General features: G+C 38.2%; 1 protein-coding gene and 1 non-coding gene across 3 annotated transcripts; both read left to right on the forward strand.

Annotated features, from left to right (window-relative positions):
• The first annotated feature begins 501 nt into the window (after positions 1-501).
• On the forward strand, positions 502-17,871 carry paqr5b (progestin and adipoQ receptor family member Vb). Of its 2 annotated transcripts, XM_026937444.3 has the most exons (8): positions 502-649; positions 3,530-3,657; positions 10,719-10,924; positions 11,090-11,216; positions 11,712-11,753; positions 12,676-12,772; positions 14,293-14,437; positions 16,054-17,871. In XM_026937444.3, the coding sequence occupies exons 1-8, from the start codon at positions 596-598 to the stop codon at positions 16,314-16,316; spliced, it is 1,062 nt and encodes a 353-aa protein (XP_026793245.1). In that variant the 5' UTR covers positions 502-595; the 3' UTR covers positions 16,317-17,871. The 2 variants fall into 2 exon arrangements, with proteins under 2 accessions (XP_026793245.1, XP_026793246.1); XM_026937445.3 differs by lacking the exon at positions 11,712-11,753.
• A 649-nt stretch (positions 17,872-18,520) lies between these two features.
• On the forward strand, positions 18,521-18,593 carry trnar-ucg (transfer RNA arginine (anticodon UCG)). Its single transcript has one exon. It is a non-coding gene; the product is annotated as a tRNA-Arg (tRNA).
• The last annotated feature ends 1,007 nt before the right edge of the window (positions 18,594-19,600 follow it).

Genomic DNA, 19,600 nt, shown 5'->3' on the forward strand with positions numbered 1-19,600 from the left:
TGTTTGTTATGCGATACCTACAAAAATAAAAGGAGGGAAAGTAAAACCTTCGGTTAACAATCTATGTTAGTGTGAAATCAGCTACTTATAATGCACAACCGATAACTGTGATAAGTCAAAAATAGAGATCCTTTTTATTATTTCAATACAATAACAATATCAGAGCTGTGAGAAAACAGTCAAGATTCCATGGCAAAGTAATGCAAAACATCAGAGGTATGATGGTGGCTTGTGTCACAGCATAAAATATATCAGTAGATTGTAAAACATGTAAAATCTGTTTGGATCATTAGTACTGGAACTGTATAACTGTCACATCACCCAGCCTTAGTCTAAGAGTTCAAAGGCGTGTGTGTGTGTGTGTGTGTTTTTTCCCCCTGAGTGTGTATGTGCACTATTTAGGCAGGTTTACCTGCCAACTCTGATTACAGGATAGTTTACTGAATGAGTGTGTGTTTCGGAAGGTGTGTGTTTTTGCATGGGTGGGGCTAGAAGGCAGGCCTGGCTGAACTTGGTCTTCCAGACCTCTGCCTTTTTGTGCATTTCTACTCAGAAACCTGTGGCAGTCGCACCAGCAGCCTGGAACCTGTAGAACATGTTCAGTCTGGTCAAGCTGCCTCGCGTCTTCAATGTACACCAAGTGCCTAAAGTAAGTTCATTCACATATTAACACTACAGACAGTTCGTTGCTGGTTACACACTGAAACTGAACAAGAAATTAGATTTCATTTTAGCACATAAATCTTTGTTCATTTGTAATAAATAATCTGCATGACCTTCAGTAGACAAAAGTTATAGTGTATTTTCCATGCAGGAAAAAAAACTCTCGGTTTAGATGTGAGTGACTGTTTAAACATAGTCGTGAGAATGATGAAGATTTCAGATAGACTGAAATGTTTAACATTAACTCAGGTAAGTTTCAGGTCACTGTAGCGTGTGCAGGAGAAAGTGCGAATTACAATATGTCTTGTCCAGGTCATAAGGTATAAGTTGTATCCCATCACAGAGGAAATTTAGGCTCGCCAAGGTGTCCATGTGTCCTCAGAAAGTCTTTTTTTATATAAAATTTATAGGAAATGTCATTTTTTGAATAAACAGCCTTGACAAGTATTAAATCGTTGTACATTTGAATTTGCATAGTTTTAGTTTTTAAGCTATTCTTCTTCAAATTGAACCATTTTTCCCTTTAGATCGTAGCAAACGGCTGTAATCATAGATCTCTGCAGAACTATTAATTTCTTCTAAATTAATGAAATATTTATTTTGTACTAGACACCAATACACATCTAGTTGGTTTGTTTTCTTATGAAACACATACACTGCGAAACTGTCGAAAGTTTCTGAATACCCTATATTTTAGCTTTTTTTTTTTTTTTTTTTTAATTTATTAATTTTTTTTTTTACTTAAAATGATCTAAAATTTGAAAATCTAACCAAGGAATAACCTATGATTGAACGAAATGAATTGAGAAATGTTTTTTTATTACATACTGAGTGAGTAAGACTTTATTTTATTGTATTTTATTGGAACAATCCAGATCTAATCAACTCTAACCAGAAAAGGCCAAAGTCTTTATCACTGTAATGAGACATGTTAGGCACACCACGTCTTCATGCTTTACAGCTAAATGAGAATTCACTCGTAGCATGTCTATGAGTTTTTTAGCTATAGATTTAATGGGTTTACATGCCAACAGAGCCTCATTGAGAGTGATCTCAAGATCTTTCAAGATCTGAGTGCGACAGTTAAGAAGCTCCACAAAGACTTAGGTTTCCTACTTGAATGGTTATTCTGTGTCATTTTGTTTGGTCTGTGGCAATAACAGTGATTGAATTGTGAAACAAGAAAAAAAACAAAACTGTTGACTAGTTCTGTATTTCATCTTGCTGCAGAATAAACACAGACAATAGACAATTTCCCTCACAGAATTATGTCTTTTTATTGAAGTGTTTCACGAGGTTTATATGGTTTTTATGGTGTTAAACAGTTTTTTTTTCTAGAAGGATGGATGTAAATAGAATGAATAGAACAGCAGGATGTTAAAGAATGTTTACACTCACCGAGCACTTTATTAGGAACAGCTGTACACCTACACATTGTGGCAGCAGTGCAATGCAATAATATCATGATTGTTGGTGCCAGACAGGCTTTTTTTGAGTATTTCTATAACTGCTGATCTCCTGGGATTTTCACACATAATAGTTTCTAGAGTTTACTTGGAATGGTGCAATAAACAACAAATATCAGGTGAGCGGCAGTTCTGCGGACAGAAATGCCATATTGAAGAGAGGTCAATGGAGAATAGCCAGACTGGTTCGAGATGACAGAAAGGCTACAGTAACTCAGATAACCACTCTGCACAACCATGTTGAGCAGAAAAGCAGCTCAGAATGTGCAAAATGTCAAACCTTAAGGCAGATGGGCTACAACAGCACAAGACCACGTCAAGTTGCACTTCTGTCAGCCAAGAACAGAAAGCTGAGGCTGCAGTGGGCACAGGCTCACCAAAACTGAACAGTTGAAGACTGGAAAAACGTAGCCTGGTCTGATGAATCTCGATTTCTGCAGAGGCACACAGATGGTAGGGTCAGAATTTGGCACCAACAACATGAATCCATGGACCTAACCTGCCGTGTGAACAGTCCAGGATGGTGGAGGTGTTGTAATGGTGTGCGGAATGTTTTCTTGGTACACTTTGGGCCCGTTAATACCAATCAAACATCGCTTGAATTCCACAAACTATTTGAGTATTGTTGCTGACCATGAAGCGTGCATTCCCTCATGGCCACATTTTACTCATCTTCTAATGGCTACTTCCAGCATGATAATGCACCATGTCACAAAGCAAAAATTTTCTCAAACTGGTTTCATGAACATGACAATGAGTTTAATGTTCTTCAGTGGCCTTTCCAGTCACTGGATCTGAAAACAATAGAACACTTTGGGATGTGGTAGAACGGGAGATTCGCAGCATTAAAGTGCACCTGAAAAATCTGCAGGGATTGCATGATGCAATCATGTCAACATGGACCAGAATCTCAAAGGAATGTCTCCAACAGCTTGTGGAATCCATGCCACGAAGAATTGAGGCTGTTTTCAGAGCAAAGGGAGGCCTAGCCAGAATTAGTACAGTGTTCCTAATAAAGTGCTAGGTGAGTGTATATAGAAAAAAGGATTCTGGGTCAAAAATGAAATGTGGACGTATCCCGCTGCTCAAGCGATACAGACTCACTTACAAGAGCCTAAGTAAGTTTAATGCAAGTTATTAAAAATCATATCAAATTCAGAAAGGTAGATGTAAACTTTAGAACTGATGTTTTTTCACTATACATCGTTAACATACGCCAACTGACGAACTGCGATAATGAAGAAAAATCTGTCAAATTAAACACATTATACATGTCTTGGGTATGCACATTTAGCCTAAACCTATATTTAATGTAAAAAGGTTTTTAAAAAGTATTAAATTTACCTTGAGGATTGTTTTGTGATTACTGTGTTTTTAAGAGAAGTGTGTGTGCTTTGCAGGCCTTCCAGGAGGACTGTATTATCTCTGGGTATCGTCACCCTCGCAGCTCTGCTACTGATTGCATCCTCAGCCTGTTCCAGCTCACCAACGAGACTCTCAATGTCTGGACGCACTTCTTACCCACCTGGTAAAAAACTTAACACACACCCACACACCCACACACACACACACACGCTTTGTTTGATTGTGCTTTCATATTGATAAGTCTCCACTGTGCAATCAGTCTAAGAAAGTGTATAGTTAATTAACATTTATAAACCAGACATTTATATTGTAATCAGCACTCTGCTGTGCACACATACGTTTTAATCCCACAGACCTAGAATCAGTGTGCGTGACAGTTGTCATGTTTGTTTGCTGGTGTCTGAGTTTGAATAGACAGTGGATAGACAGTGAGAGAGGAGTAGGACTTCATTTCTCCTGAGAGTTTCCTGAGATTCTCAGCCCTCCTGGAGACATGGCACACTTCTCCTGTGTCTGCTAATGGGCTCCTAGCATTGCATTCCTCCAGGTCTTCCACCAGCAGTAAACATGTCAGAGTGCCAGCAGCTTCTGTCGCATCTCATCCTTCAGGGCTCAGTGAATAATAAAACTCTAAAATGGCCCAGCCAGCTTCGCTGTCCCTGTTCTGTGCCGTGTTTGTGGTAGATAAGTATTATGGTATTATTGATTTCTTGACCATTAGCAAATATTTACAGTATTAAATGATGTTGATGTAACTGATCTTGTATGCAGGTTTACAGTATGCATGTAGTGAAGCTAGGGCTGGGCGATATTGCAATTTTTTATTATTTTTTTTCCAAAGTTATGAATTTACGATTTTGCTTTTTTAAAACATTTTTTTAATAATGCATTTGAAAAATGTTGCAATTATTATTTTTTTTTTAATAGACTTTGGAAAATGTAGATGGGCAAAAACAGTAACAGCGAAATGCCACCGCATTAATCATTTCTGTCCCCCTGTGCTCTTCCTGTCATATGGAACAGCACTAGACAATGTTTAAGATAATGCTGCATTTGACTTGAAGTTGCAACTTGCAATTCCCAAACTCCATCCAGTAAAAGCCAAAGAAAACGTCAAAAACAAAAAACTTGAAATTCATACTCGTCAATTTAGGGTCGTCTTCTCACCTACGGGTTCCGTCTGTGTTTACGGAATGATGTCAAATCAACACAGCTGCGCTCAGAAGAAGATCAGAAGTAAACGTAGTGTATTTCTTACCTTTAAAATGAGTTATTCTATATATAAAAGTGTGACAAGCAGGAGGGAGGGGTCAGGCTGTGAGGACGCACACCTGGCACTTCCCTCCTGCTTGTCTCAACAAGTATTTGCTTTAGATCAATCAACATACAGATATATTAGCTTGTTAAGTCTAAAACACTGACTATAACACTAACATGTACAATCAATTAGAACATATTGAACATCAAGTTGAAACATTAATTCCGTTTAACCTAATTAATCATGAATATCATCCAGCACTAATCAAAGCATGAAAGTATTCTTTTCACTTCCTCATATCTTTGGGGACAAGCTAACTGAAATATGAAAACACTCTTGTAAGATCACGTCATCTAAGTTTACCTTTCATGTAAAACTACATCATTTTTTATGTTATCAGTGGAAGACAGTTAAACAAAGCCCTATGTTCAGGAGATGAACTTTCAAGAAAGATCTGCATAACAGCTTTATTTAGGTACATAGACATTTTACGTAGTAAACAGAACTGGATGTATCTTTTTGTTGGGGCTTATTTGCACCTAGCAGCAATAGAAAGGTCTAATGTTAGCTAATGTTTAGTCTAATGTTAGCTAACGTTGCTAGCAAAGTAAGCTACTTGTTTAAGCAACATAATAGTTAGCTTGCTAACAAACCTACTAGATTTTTTTATTACTTGAAATAAGTTAGAATAATGTTAGCAAACTTGATACCGTTCGTGTGATTAGCCCTGCTGAAAAATTCAAAGATGGCAAAGATGGTGTACAAGTTTGACAAGCTTGGTCTCTGTTTTGGCAGATGGCCTTACCAAGCTTGCCAAACTGGTACCCCATCTTTGTCAGCTGGTAATTCCTGGGACACAGAAACCATTTTTGTATTAGTCAGAGTTACGCAACATTACAGAAAATGTTTTTTGCCATTGCAGAGCTTTTAGTGATCTGGAATACTGTTTTACACAGTATAATAGCCTAGCTTTACTTAGCTTGAAAGATTAGCTTAGCCTGCTAAACAAACTGGCTCATGGTTTTAATTATGCAGTAGGCCTAGGAATGTGAACAGTGTCGTACAGGTGATTATTTTAGCAGTCATTTCGTGATTCAGTCAGATAATAAGCCTATAGCTAGTAAATTTCAGTGCACAGCAGAGACAGTGTTAAGTGAAATGATATTTTCATATTTATTTGATATCTAATATAATACTATATTGTGCTCTCTATGTAAAAAAAACATTGTAGTTAATACATTTCCTCACATCTGAATTTACGATAGAAGTGAACTGATGTGTTGATGTGAATATTTAATTAGCCAAAATAGTTTCGCTAAAGCTTACCCCACCCCTACCAGTTTTCATTTCATGTCAGGATTCTATCACTGCCTGCTGAGAGTTTAATATAAATCACATTGTGTTTGATCTCACAAACAAGTTTGATGAAACAAAGAATAAATAAAAATAATATCAGTTCATACTGAACACATAACTGGCAAGCGTAATTTATAATGTTGCTGTTTTATTAGTAGGAAAAGGTCCAGTGTACATAATAATGAAGTGTGAGGAATACTGCGTTCTTACTTTAATGCTTATTTAATGTGTACATACAGCAATCAGACAGAATATTAAAACCAATGACAAGTGAAGTCAATAACATTGCATTACAATGGCAGCTGTCAAGGGGTGGGATATATTAGGCAGCAAGTGGACAGTCAGTTCTTGAAGTTGATGTGTTGGAAGCAGGAAAAATGGGCTGGACAGTGCGCCCATGCTGTCCACTGCTGAAAGCGCCTACAATGGGCATGTGAGCATCAGAACTGGACCATGGAGCAATGGAAGAAGGTGGCCTGGTCTGATGAATCACGTTTTCTTTTACATCATGTGGACGGCAGGGTGCGTGTACATCACTTACCTGGGGAAGAGATGGCACCAGGATGCACTATGGGAAGAAGGCAAGCTGGCTGAGGCAGTGTGATGGTCTGGGCAATGTTCTGCTGGGAAACATTGGGTCCTGGCATTCATGTAGTATTACCTTTACACTTACCACCTTCCTAAACATTGTTGCAGACCAAGTACACCCTTCATGGCAACGGTATTCTCTAATGGACGTGACCTCTTTCAGCAGGATAATGCGCCCTGCCACACTGCAAAAATTGTTCAGGAATGGTTTGAGGAACATGACAAAGAGTTCAAGGTGTTGAGGTGGCCTCCAAATTCCCCAGATCTCAATCCGATCAAGCTTCTGTGGGATGTGCTGGACAAACAAGTCCACTCCATGGAGGCCCCATCTGTCAACGTACAGAACTTAAAGGATCTGTTGCTAAAGACTTGGTGCCAGATACCACAGCACACCTTCAGAGGTCTTGTGGAGTCCATGCCTCAACGGGTCAGTACTGTTTTGGTGGCACAAGGGGGACCTACACAATATTAGGCAGGTGGATTTAATGTTATGGCTGATCGGTGTATACCACAGCTATACCACAGAATAGATGTCACAATCTATGTCACAATATGTGATAGTGAAATAATTGAAATAAAATAGCTAAAATCAGAAATAAATCCTACATTTAACCAAATGTACCACATTAGATTTGACTAACTCATATAATACTTAGACTACAATTAGATAACTTAGTAATCTTAATAACCCTGGCTAGCTACTAAATTAAAATAGCTACTAATGATGAGAATATTAGCTAGCAAAACAGTGCAGCATTGTGTTTAAGTAGCTGGCGAGCTAATGTTGATAAATAACGATATGACAGGGTTTGGGGTGTGTGTGTGTGTTTATGAGTGCAAATATTGCACTGTAAGGTCAGTTCTGTTTTCACCTCAAATACACACTCCATGTTTTTCTTAACTCCCTGATTATGACTGATTAACCTTCACACATGTGGAAGGTTTCATGCCTGGAATCTTCCAATTCACCAGGAGCAGTTTTAAACAAATTACTCATTGACACGTTATTGTCAGGAGTGGTTGTGAAATGTGTGCTTGCTCCAGCCTGATTGTGGTTGCTCTTGCAAATATTTCCCGTTCACAATACTATTCTCTCAGCTCTGTTGTGTAACTTTAGCCTTTATAGACTTTACTTACAGCAACATGCAAACACAATCCGGTGCTAACAATCAGACAAAGCTGATTAGACAGCTCTGATTTCTGTGTGTGTTTGTGTCTCGTAATAACTAATTCATCACTAACATGTCTAGACATGTCAACAGTTTTATACAATGCACTCCCTCAATTGTTAAGCTTTTCTCTGTTTTTTCTATGGCAGATCATTAACACTGTAATCATGCTCACTACCATGGTTCCCATATCAGCCCAAATGCCTTTCCCATACCAGGGATGATCTCAAGCATTGCCTTAGACATAATTTTAATCTTTTAATGTGTGACCAAGGTAATTCTGAATATTTGTATTGTGTTAAAGAGTGCTATGTTATGTACTGCTGCATTCTTTAGTTATTGTAATGGAAACTTTTTAAATGGGACTTACTGTTAAGCCAGAGAAGTGAAACATCATGTTGTTATAATTAAAGGAATACTCCAGCGTTCCACCCCCAACTTAATCGCTATCCAGTGTATCCATTGGATATGTGCGCTTACCACACACGCGCACACACACACACACACACACATACACAAAAAACTCTGGCACATTTCTGTGAACTGAGGCAAGAACAGACAGACTACTCATAGGTCACTCAGGTATTAATAAAAGTTTATACGAAATATCATTTGTAGAAATGATTTCTATACTCTGTTTTTGTGAGAATTCCAACGATGCTACAGCTTCCCGTGAACAAAGAGAGCAAATGTGGCCGTGCTCACTGGTTGGGAGGGACGGCATTACTCTGTCTCCTGTCAATCAAAACGACACTAGCCAATCATGTGCATCTGTGAGCTCATGTATGTGATAGATGAGAGCTGGCTAGTGAGTGAGAAGTGGCAAATGGACAAACTGGGAGAAAAAAGGGTTAAAAAAAAAAAAAAGAACATTGAAGAAGAATGGTTTCCTAAATTCTGCAGTTTAGGGTACTTGTAAATGAAGCTCTATATCTGTACAATTTGTGCTTTTTCAGAAGGAGGATTGTGGCTATTTGTTACTAGCATAGTTGTTTGGGTCAGATAGCACATGCAATTACTTTTTACCATATTTTTTGGAAAGTTGGATACATACACAGCTTTAGTAAAAGTTTTTCTCATGTGTGTTCAAAGTGAAGGTCTTTTGTCATTTGCACAGCTGACACTTGGAAAACTGCACATTGGAATTCTTCTCTCTATATATTCTCCACTGACAAATATATTAAGCGATAACATCTGCTAAACAAAATATACAAATGTAAATGCAATATCAAGTATATCCAGGTAGAAAATATATAATATCAAACATACATTCTATCATAAGACATTAATTATTAGAATTTAAGAGTTTTCGCTTTTAATTGACATTGCACTGTCTTGTATTTTACATTCACTGACCAAATTTAACGACTGCTCTTAGATTTCTCTTATTAGTGAATTTCGAGTGAACAGGTTTTTCTGTTATTTTCTCTGTACAGGGAAACATGTTCAAAATCTTGTCTGTGGTATTTCATCGTACACTATAAATGTGATGGATAAATATTAGGTTGAAAACCACCACTTCTTTAGCTCACCAGTGGTGACAGCTTTGGATTATTATTATTTATTTTTTTTTTAACTATTTAGATTTCACTATTTGTATTTGTGCTTTAATTCTTTAATACATACCAGCTTACAGTTGCTAAGCTTCTGGGAGCAACCATTGACACGTTGTTTGAAAATAGCAAAATGAAAGATTTTTGTTTGAACAGCCCCTCTCTCTCTCTCTCTCAGATGCTAAGCTATCAGCTACTCTATCATCGATCAATGCAGCTATCATCAACCACTAGTTGATTTAGTTACTGTTAGTGAACAAGAGGAAGACATTATTTCAACAACCTTCCACTTAAAGGAATTCATGCAAAAGTTCAACCACAGAAAGGCATTTCAAAACTCAGGTACGATAACATAAGGCAGACAATGTATGGCAACTTCTGTTTGAAAGCAGGATAACGAAGATGTAGCCGGCAAAACTGATTTCCTAACAGGAACTAATCATTTCATAAAAGAGACAGTGAAAAAACACAGTGACAGTCGAAGGCTCACAGTTTCATCATTGAAAAGAGCGCTCCCAACAAAACTCCATCAGCCCGTGCAGTATCTCTCACATTCATGAAAACAGCTGGGCATCATGCTGACCAGACTAATCATAACTGGTCGCAAAACAAAGTCAGTGTTTTGAGGCAGATGAGACCAGTGTTCATGGGTGTCTGAGATGAAATAGGTAAGAAGTGAGATGCCCTCTCATTTCATTGTTTGCCACACAGACTGGAACTGGCGATGTTAAACACTCAAATTTTTATTATTATTATTTTTTTAACAAATGATTGAAAATATCTATGATATGCTGGGGGAAGTGGGAGGTTTTAGACTGGCCAAGTCAATCCCCAGACCTTTACACAATTGAGCATGCATTTCATCTCCTGAAGAGGAGACTGAAGGGAGAAACCACCCAAAACAAACAACAACTGAAAGTAGGTGCAATACAATCCTGGAAAAGCATCACAAAAGAAGAATGGAACAGTTTGTTGATTGTCAGTGGATTGCCGGGTTGATGCAGTTATTGCAAGCAAGGGATATGCAACCAAATATTAAGTGTTATTTATTTTAAATTACTTTAAGACTTTCTGTTCCTATACTTCTGCTCATTTAAAAATTGGGGGGTATTGTTTAACACATCAAGGTGTAAATATCAGGAAAGGAAGGCTGAAATTCTGATCTATCGTCATATTTATCTTTTGATCTCAAATCCAAATGTCTTCAGTGTATAGCAAAAACAATAGAATTGGTCTTGCCGGTCGAGTATTTTCGGAGGAGACTGTGACTGCACAAACTTTCTTTCTCTATCTCTCTCAGGTATTTTCTGTACAAGCTGTTGACAGTGGTCTTTATAGAGGATGTGTGGACCGATGTGTACACATGGCCACTGCTTGTGTTCCTGTTGTCCTGCTGCGTGTACCCGCTGGCATCCAGCTGTGCTCACACCTTCAGCACCATGTCCACATGTTCCCGCCACATCTGCTACTTCTTTGACTATGGAGCGCTGAGTCTATACAGCTTGGGTATGGCAGGGGCAAACAGACAATTTTAGTGATGCAGTTATTTACTGTAGTTTATAGCTATCATTGCATTGAATAAACCAATCACTGCCATGAGAGAAGACACTCAAGCTTTGGATTTCGTCGTATTGTATTTCATTAACAATGAACCTTTCTGGCTATGTTTAGGTTCAGCTATTGCCTACTCTGCGTATGTTGTGCCAGATGCATGGGTGAACAGTATGTTTCACCGATATTATGTTCCTGTGGCGGTAGTCAACACTGTGATATCCACTACCATGGCCTGTTACTCCAGGTAAAGGTCATCGTCTATCATTGTCTCAAGTGAAACCATTTGCCATCCTAAACGAGAATAGAAACAAAAGTCACTTCATGTCATGCCAATATGTTGCACCCTTTTAAAAAAGGATAAACAGTGCAATCTTGTTCAATAATAGAGTACATTTTACATCAGTGCTCAATTTTACCTCAGTAAAAGGCTTTCAGTCCATTATGAATGACCTGAATAGTGTGAGTTTGTTTAGCGTGTGTTCACAATTGGAAATCTGAACTACAGGAGGAAAGAGTGAGATAGAAATAATGTAGTGCTTCTGTTTCCATTAGCCTGACCTTCACAATTAAAACACAATTCATGCAAATCCATAGTCAAGGTATTTTAAATATATGTACAATAAATAGTGTTAAAAATGAGATTTCTTATGTGTCTCATATAGGTTTTGCTGTGCAATCTGTAAGTGCCACTAACCGCTTGTAGCTAAATGCTTCTCTTACTCCTCTTTCTTCTGCTAAGGCTTGGTTTCCCTCCACACTCTAACCATAACACTGTGAACAGGTAAATGCTTTATTTGGTTACCTTCACTACTGTGTGCACAAATCCCTGACCCATAAAGGAAAAATCCACTCTTGAATTTTAATTTTTAATTAACGTGATCTTCAAATGATGTCTATATAAATAAATATATATATATATATATATATATATATATATATATATATATATATATATATATATATATATATATATATATATTATAATGAAAGTCATTTTTAGTTTAAACATCTTTCATCAACATTTTGGCCTATTTTCACTTTGATTGATGGTTTCTTACATTACCCACAATGTCATTCGGCTACGTGCTGATAGCAGTGCTGGTGGGATTTCAACCGCACTTCATCTTGTAGGATTTAGTTCTTGCGTCATTCTCAAACAGATCAGCTTCCAAGGCTTCAACTGTCATGGCTAATGCCACCATCAAAGCTGTGTAGCCAACTTGGTCTTTGAGTCCAACATTAACTGTGTTCTGTGTTCTTCACACAGGAATAATACAAACACAGCGTCAATCAACGAACTATCACCAGTTACTGCTAATCACAAATATTTCAATAAAATTTTTTTATTGTGTTTCAGCGTGGGCTTTTCCTTTAATTAACAATTTCTCTTCTGTTTCCTACCATTTGTATTACTTGGCTTAATTCATGCATGTAGACTGCTTGCTAATCAACAATACAGATGAAAGGTTTCTGCATGATAAATGTAATTTAAAGTTGCTGACTGAATGATGGATCAAACTTATAGGAATTGAAAGTTTTGCCGGGTTGCACGAGTGGTAAAATGGCAGCAAAACTGTATTAATGAATCATGGATTTGCCGTTGTCTGTTCAGTTTCACAACACGCCCTTTGTCACGTTATAAATCCCAGCTCACTGCACATTATGACTACCACACCTTTATATTCTGATTTTCTTCTGCCCAGATTTGCCGAAAGCAAGAGAGCCAGGTTGGGCAAAGTGCTGCGCATTTTAGCCTTCTCCTACCCCTACCTGTTCGACAACATTCCTCTCTTCTATAGGGTGAGTCTTCAACCATATGCACACCCACATACAAATACTACAGCAACAATCTGGACAAATTCTTTGTTTTTAGATGTATTTGCTCATCTAATATGCATCTGAAAAAAGTAGCAGCCTGTTGCAGTAGACTGTTGTGAAAGATTTATGTATTGCTGGCGTGGGTTCAACTGAAAGATCTGCAAAAGAGCATCTTCACCATATGCATGATGGCCTGGAAGTTCATCTTCTCTTCAACTGTTATTTATTCTTTTGGCATGGTGATGATGTCCCAACCCTCGCCAACAAATATGGATGTAATTAAGACAAATCAGGCCTTCAGTGTGAGTGTAAAACCTTAGCCTAGAAGCAATTGTTGGCAAAATAAGTTTTCCCTGGCATTATGTATCCAGCCTAGTTAACACATAACACAAAAACAAAAATTCAAAGGCAACAAAAATTGCTTCAGCAGTGATTTTAGCAGAAAACAGGATTTAAAAAAAAAAAACTGCTTCCCCCATGGTTTCTGAATAGAACAAAAAATAAAACGTACAGTATTTTACAGTTTCCTTCCAAATAAAAGTATCAATATCGTGAATTCAAATCCTGACGCCGCAGTGATCTGTGGCCAGGGGCCAAGGGAGCAAATCTAGTTGATCTCTCTGTGTAGGAGGAATGGTATAATCTCTGAGCCTATAACGTCAATCATAGCAACACTAGCTATAATGGGTGAATATGAGTTAAAGTACTCAAAAGAGAGCACATAATATTTTCCTCCTTGTGTGTTATGCTGCCCTTTATTGAAGTATGAACAGCAAAGAGACGCGAGTGGCTGGCTTCACGTGTCTTGTAGAAAGCACGTGTTAGCCTTCACCCTCCCCAGTGGAGAGCTGTCATATGATAGGTGGGAGCTGGCTGGTGGGTGGGAATTGGCAGATGACCAAACAGGCTACTTGCTTGCAGGGCTATGACGTATTTCCTTTTTGAAATAGCGTGGTTGTTATATCTCCAGTAGCATTTGTCAGAACAGCAAGACAGCAATATCTAATGTCATGTTTGAACACCAAACATTAGATAAGGTGTTCATTTTTATTATTAAGTATTTTCTTACCTTCATAGTTATGTATGTATGACAAAGCATATAGTTTGAAGCCTTACTCCAGCTAACTAAAAGGAGCTTTTCAAGTGTTATTATAATAGCCATTGCTATTATAGTGGATGAGCCAGAAGTAGAGGAACCATCGTAGTTATAATACAGAAGTATTTGTGCAAGTAGGCCATTGGGGAGAAAATAGTGTATCCTGTGTATCCTGCAATAATACAACTACCCAAAACAAAAAGCCTAATAAACAGAAAAATAACCTGAAAGAACTGAAATATGAACTAAAAATCAACCCATACATTTCTTTGTCTTTTTTTTATTTTGTTAAAAGTGTGTAAACTTTTGTACTCAACTGTATATGAGGTTCACTAAATCATATCCTTTTATTTAGTTTGGAAGTCAAACAGCATTTGATAGCAATACAAAACTGTGTTTTATCTAGATCTTCCTGTGTGTGGGAGAAGGCTGCACTGCAAATGAAGTAAACTCTCTCCACGTTTATCACACACTCCTGGCTTTCCTCACAGGCTTTCTGTTTGCCACACATCTGCCCGAGAGGCTGGCACCTGGACGTTTCGACCTAATAGGTAAGGTATGATTTGTCACTCCCAGCCCTGCTCTGTGTGTTTGCACAACAGTTCAGTGGCAGGGTGTGTAGTAGGTCTGTGTTGTTTATTGCAAAATGGTATGCACTCAAAATATGTACTGGCATGAAGCGATGAGAGTTTGAGTATTATAAGGAAATCTTAAATAGGTACACTATTAATGTTATGCTATGCTGTTTAAAAATTCTTTCCCTACCAAATACATATGTATGTAGAAATGTATACAAACAAGAGATTTAGTTTGTTAGGTTTCACAAATGTTCCTTCATTATCACAAGTAACAATAATTTCTGAATGTTAACATAGTAATAGCAAAAAAATGTAAAAACATTTGCCTCTCCCTTTCTGAATTTGATATAAGTAAGGTATAAAACATGATGGAGCCTGATGTTATAGGATATTAATCAATGACTAGATGAAGTGCTGATACTGGAGACTTATATCATTTATATCTATGTATACCAATATCACAGATTACACACAAATTTAATCAGTTTATGTTGAGCATTCACCATCTTTCTTACATTTTTGTTAGAACTCTGCCATATGTCTTATACTGCCTTCTTCAAATCAGGCCTAGATAAAGTGAGATTTAGGTTACTTCCTTCGGTAATTTTACAGGTACAAGAAAGATATATTTTCATCTTTTTACCCTGAAAAAAAGGGGAGATACATGTCCACATCATGGCTTCTGAATGTGTCATGTGCTATCATTCCAACTTACAGATAAAATTACTGACCACTTTTTGGCAGAGCGACCACTTTGTCCATAAAATATTACATTTTATTTTTACACATTCATCACACCCAGTGTGCTACAGCAATAGCAGAGGTGCCAACATTTATGGTTTATCTGTAGCATTTACTAATTTTTGACCCCTCACTACAGTGATATGGGAAACATCTAAAAGAAAATGTGCTGTTCTGCTGCCACTGATAAAACAGTAGTCAAACCAAATGTGAATAAAATTCACCTGCCGGAAAAGCCAATTCACTAAAGGCTAACAGAGGCGTGATGTGAAAGACATGCAGTTATTTATCTAAGTGAACTTGAATGTGTGAACCTCGGCCTTGTGAGTCAATAGAAAACAAGAAGCTGGGTCTGTCTCTTTGGTCGGTAAAAACATGGAGGAGCTGTTTATTATTAAGTAGCAACCAAACTTTAGCCTCACAAACACTTTCTTAAAAAAAAGCTTTTGTCCACCAAGATACAGTACATTAGGGTATGTTAGGAAAGGCATAACATGTCAGTGTGCAGTGTGTTTACAGCTGTCTTCCATGCTGCTCGTTCTAAAAAGCACAACCGAAGGACTAGGCATACCTGCTTTCTTGCAATGACCTTAACTTTGAATTAATGCCCTTTAAAAGGTGACTAGATTAAGTGTATTTTCAGTTTCAGCTCATTAGGTACAAATGAACCCAACAAGCCCTTTCATATGACTGGCAAGTTGCAATGCCTCATTACCCAAGATGTATTAGTGGTCATAGGTCTAGAAAAGTTACACAGTATACAACTATAGTCTTGCTGTTATTCTGTGCTTCAGCATCATCATGAGTCATTCACAACACAAACTACCCGTTCCCATTGTCCCCTACAGGCCACAGCCACCAGCTGTTCCATGTGTGTGGGATCATTGGCACACACTTCCAAATGCAGGCCATACAGATGGACATGGCTCTGAGACGGCCGTGGCTGTATGTTCACGCTCCTGCCATTACCTTCAGAGGGACTCTGGGAGCCACCATGCTGTCCATTGTCATTAGCCTGACTATCATCTGCCTCTTCAGTTATCATCTTTTTCACAGCCCTGTTCAGGGAAACGCAACCCGAAAAGGGTCCGAGGCAGCAAAGAAGAAATGAAGGCACTAACTAGAGCTCTCTGAGTTCTCACTGGAAGTTTGGAACAGATCTAAAGCAGGGTTACAACAAACAAGAACATTTTGGCTCAAAGCATAAAAAAATGCACAAGGGATTTGAGTCATTTCTGAAAAGTGAAGGAATAATCTAGCAGTTTTCAACCTAATCGTAATCTACTGTGAAAGTCTGATCAAGAGTTTTTTTTCTAGTCTGAGAAAAGAATGGAAAACCTGATTATTCAAAACTTACTTATAACGGAAGTCTAGAGCCAGGTGTGGAGTCAATGTTTATAATAAAACCCATATTTTTGTAGGCTGCTTTGATGAATTTAACAAAGATATTTGTAAATTAAGCTCTCAATCTGTATAAATCGGCGGTTAAATATGGGACTCCCTTTTTAGAATTTGTCATTAATAGCTACGTTGTAGTGGTGAACAGGCAATACTTCCATTTCCACCTGATCAGATACGGCTGCCACAAAACCTTCGGGACTATATTTATCCTAAGATCTTTACTGTCAGAGTAACAGGTGGTGTTTTAAATGTACATTTGCATTACACAGGCCCATATTTTAAACATTCAACTGCCCTCAGACTTACATTATAAGTGAGTTATTATTATTATTATTATTATTAAGTTATTAAGTTATTTGCAGTGCAGGCAAATGTCAGAGATCTTGTGTTTTTGAATTGCACATAGACAAATGTAGTAGCTAGAGATTAGGCTAAAAACATTGGAGTATTCCTTTAATCAGGTAGGTAGGTAGTTTATTAGAATTATACAAAGTAATAAGTGAAGTGTGTGTGTGTGTGTATTTATATAAGTATTTTCTTCACATGTCTATGATTGTATGATGCTGCTGATCATCTCAGGCCTTGGTGCCTCACACAACGTTTGTGACATGCAACTAGAATTCATGAAGTATAAGCAATCTCAGGAGGTATAACTGAGTGAGGTTTGTGTGTGTATATGTGTATGTATATATGGGCAAATATGTGAGTATGTGTTTTTCAGTTTTTTTTGTGTGTTCATGTAGTATATGATATACGGGCTTCACGAAATGGCAATGCCACTGTGCACAAAGTGAGCTCCATGAAGACATGGTTTGAGGAAACTGGTGTAGAAGAACTCTAGTGTCCTGCACAGAGCCCTGTCCTCAACCCCACTGAACACCTTTGGGATGAATTAAACACAGACTACACCCCAGGCCTCCTCGCCCAACATCAGTGCCTGTCCTCCCTAATGCTCTTGTGGCTGAATGAGCACAAATCCCCACAGCCACGCTCCAGAATCTAGTGGAAAGCCTTCCCAGAAGAGTGGAGGTTATTATAACAGCAAAGGGGGACTAAATCTGGAATGGGCTCAACAAGCACATATGGGTGTGATGACCAGGTGTCCACAAACTTTTGGCCATACAGCATATAATTCTATAGAGCACAATAATGCACATGGGTGTCCTGTCAAAAGAATAAAATAAAACAGTGGTGAGAAGTATACAGTGGATATATCATGACTATTGTTGATGTTATGGTGCTAATTAAAAGCTAAAAACGAATGAGTTTTTGTGTATTTTTAATTATTTTTTTGTGTCAAAGATATTTCTAATGTAAATGCCTTTATAATAAAAAAAAATTCACACAGTTTTATAACGATTGAGAAAAATTGCCAAGTAATTCTTTTATTTCCTGGTCAGGGTTGCAGTGGATTGTGAGCCTGTGCTAGTAAAACTGGGTATGAGGTGAGAACACCCCGTGGATCAGATGCCAGTCTATTACGGGGCACCATGCACACACACATTAACACACTTACTCATACCTCAGGGCAATTTAGAGTTGCCAGTCCCTGGTATGTTTTGGGAAGTGGGAAACCCACACAGACACAGGGAGAATATGCCACTCCACAGTTTAGGGTCACATCAGAAAGCCGGGCGCTGTGAAACAGCATTGCTATCCACTACGCCACTGTGACGCTCCATTAACAAGGATTGATCCAATGACTAAGTGTTCTTTGCTGACATCTAGAGGCTGATTGCAGTACATACTATATAATCCATTGTTTTAGTATATATTTTTATTGCCACTGTGAAGTCATATTAGACATGAGTTTTGAAAATCTCAAGAAATGCTTTCTATACACTCACTGTCCACTTTATCAGGAACACCTGTACATCTGCACATTCATGCAGTTATCTAATCAGCCTGTCAGGCGGCCTCGTGGCCTAATGGATAAGGCGTCTGACTTCGGATCAGAAGATTGCAGGTTCGAGTCCTGCCGGGGTCGAGGTTTTGGGGCAGTCGTGGCCTAATGGATAGAGAGAGTCAGACTTGCAACCCAAAGGTGAATTGTAGGTGGGGGGGAGTGAATGATCAGCGCTCTCTTCCACCCTCAATACCACGACTGAGGTGAGGTGACCCTTGAGCAAGGCACCGAACCCCCAACTGCTTCTCCCCCAAAAAAAGGCTGCCCACTGCTCTGGGTGTGTGTGTGTGTGCACTTGGATGGGTTAAATGCAGAGCAATATATACAATATACAATACAATATACAATCCTAGTATAGGTCACCGTACTTGGCCACAAGTCACTTCACTTCACAGAGTGAATTCAGACAAAACCTACATTTGAATGATGGATAGAAAAAGAAGGATGAGTGCAATCTGTCTGTAATTTTGCGTGGGTCCTGATATCCCCAGGTTTGACCATTTGAAGTTTGGTGGTTGTAGCTTGGGAACTGAATGAATTAGAGCAGTTAAAATTAAATTCCCATTCAAATGAATGAGGGGAAAGAATGAAAAAACAAGTGTAACAGAAGAATGGATGAATATTTTCAAAATCTGTGCACAGGTACACTATTTGGGATCAGACCGGATATGTTAGAGTTGGTTTCGTGGCAATATCTCGAAAACTGTAGGAGATATATTCAGAAAATCAGGTGGAATAATAATAATAATAATAATAATAATAATAATAATTGTGCCCTGTGATGAGTTGGTACCTCATCCATGGTGTCCCCTGGGATAGGCTCGACCCTGTGTAGGATAAGCGGTACAGAAAATGGATGGATAATAATAATAATAATAATAATAATAATAATAATAATAATAATCAGAGAACAATTAGTGTGTTGCTTTACTGTTAATTATTGTTGAAACCTTTAATGTTGAACCCCCCCCCCCCCCACCACACACACACTTTATTACACGGAATCATGACATCACAGAGGCATGGCTTACGACAAAGGTTCATTCCAAAGCTCATAATTTCACAAACACAGAGAGTGTGAGTATTCA

Source organism: Pangasianodon hypophthalmus, chromosome 25 (assembly GCF_027358585.1).
Source record: "Pangasianodon hypophthalmus isolate fPanHyp1 chromosome 25, fPanHyp1.pri, whole genome shotgun sequence".
In the NCBI taxonomy this organism is placed as follows: Eukaryota; Metazoa; Chordata; class Actinopteri; order Siluriformes; family Pangasiidae; genus Pangasianodon; species Pangasianodon hypophthalmus.

Bases quoted from the DNA above. Each gene is read 5' to 3' on its own strand.
- paqr5b (XM_026937444.3), top strand. From the start codon at position 596: ATGTTCAGTCTGGTCAAGCTGCCTCGCGTCTTCAATGTACACCAAGTG. The intron at 650-3,529 runs GTAAGTTCATTC...TGTGCTTTGCAG, and splicing joins ATGTACACCAAGTGCCTAAA to GCCTTCCAGGAGGACTGTAT. The intron at 11,217-11,711 runs GTAAAGGTCATC...TCTTCTGCTAAG, and splicing joins ACCATGGCCTGTTACTCCAG to GCTTGGTTTCCCTCCACACT.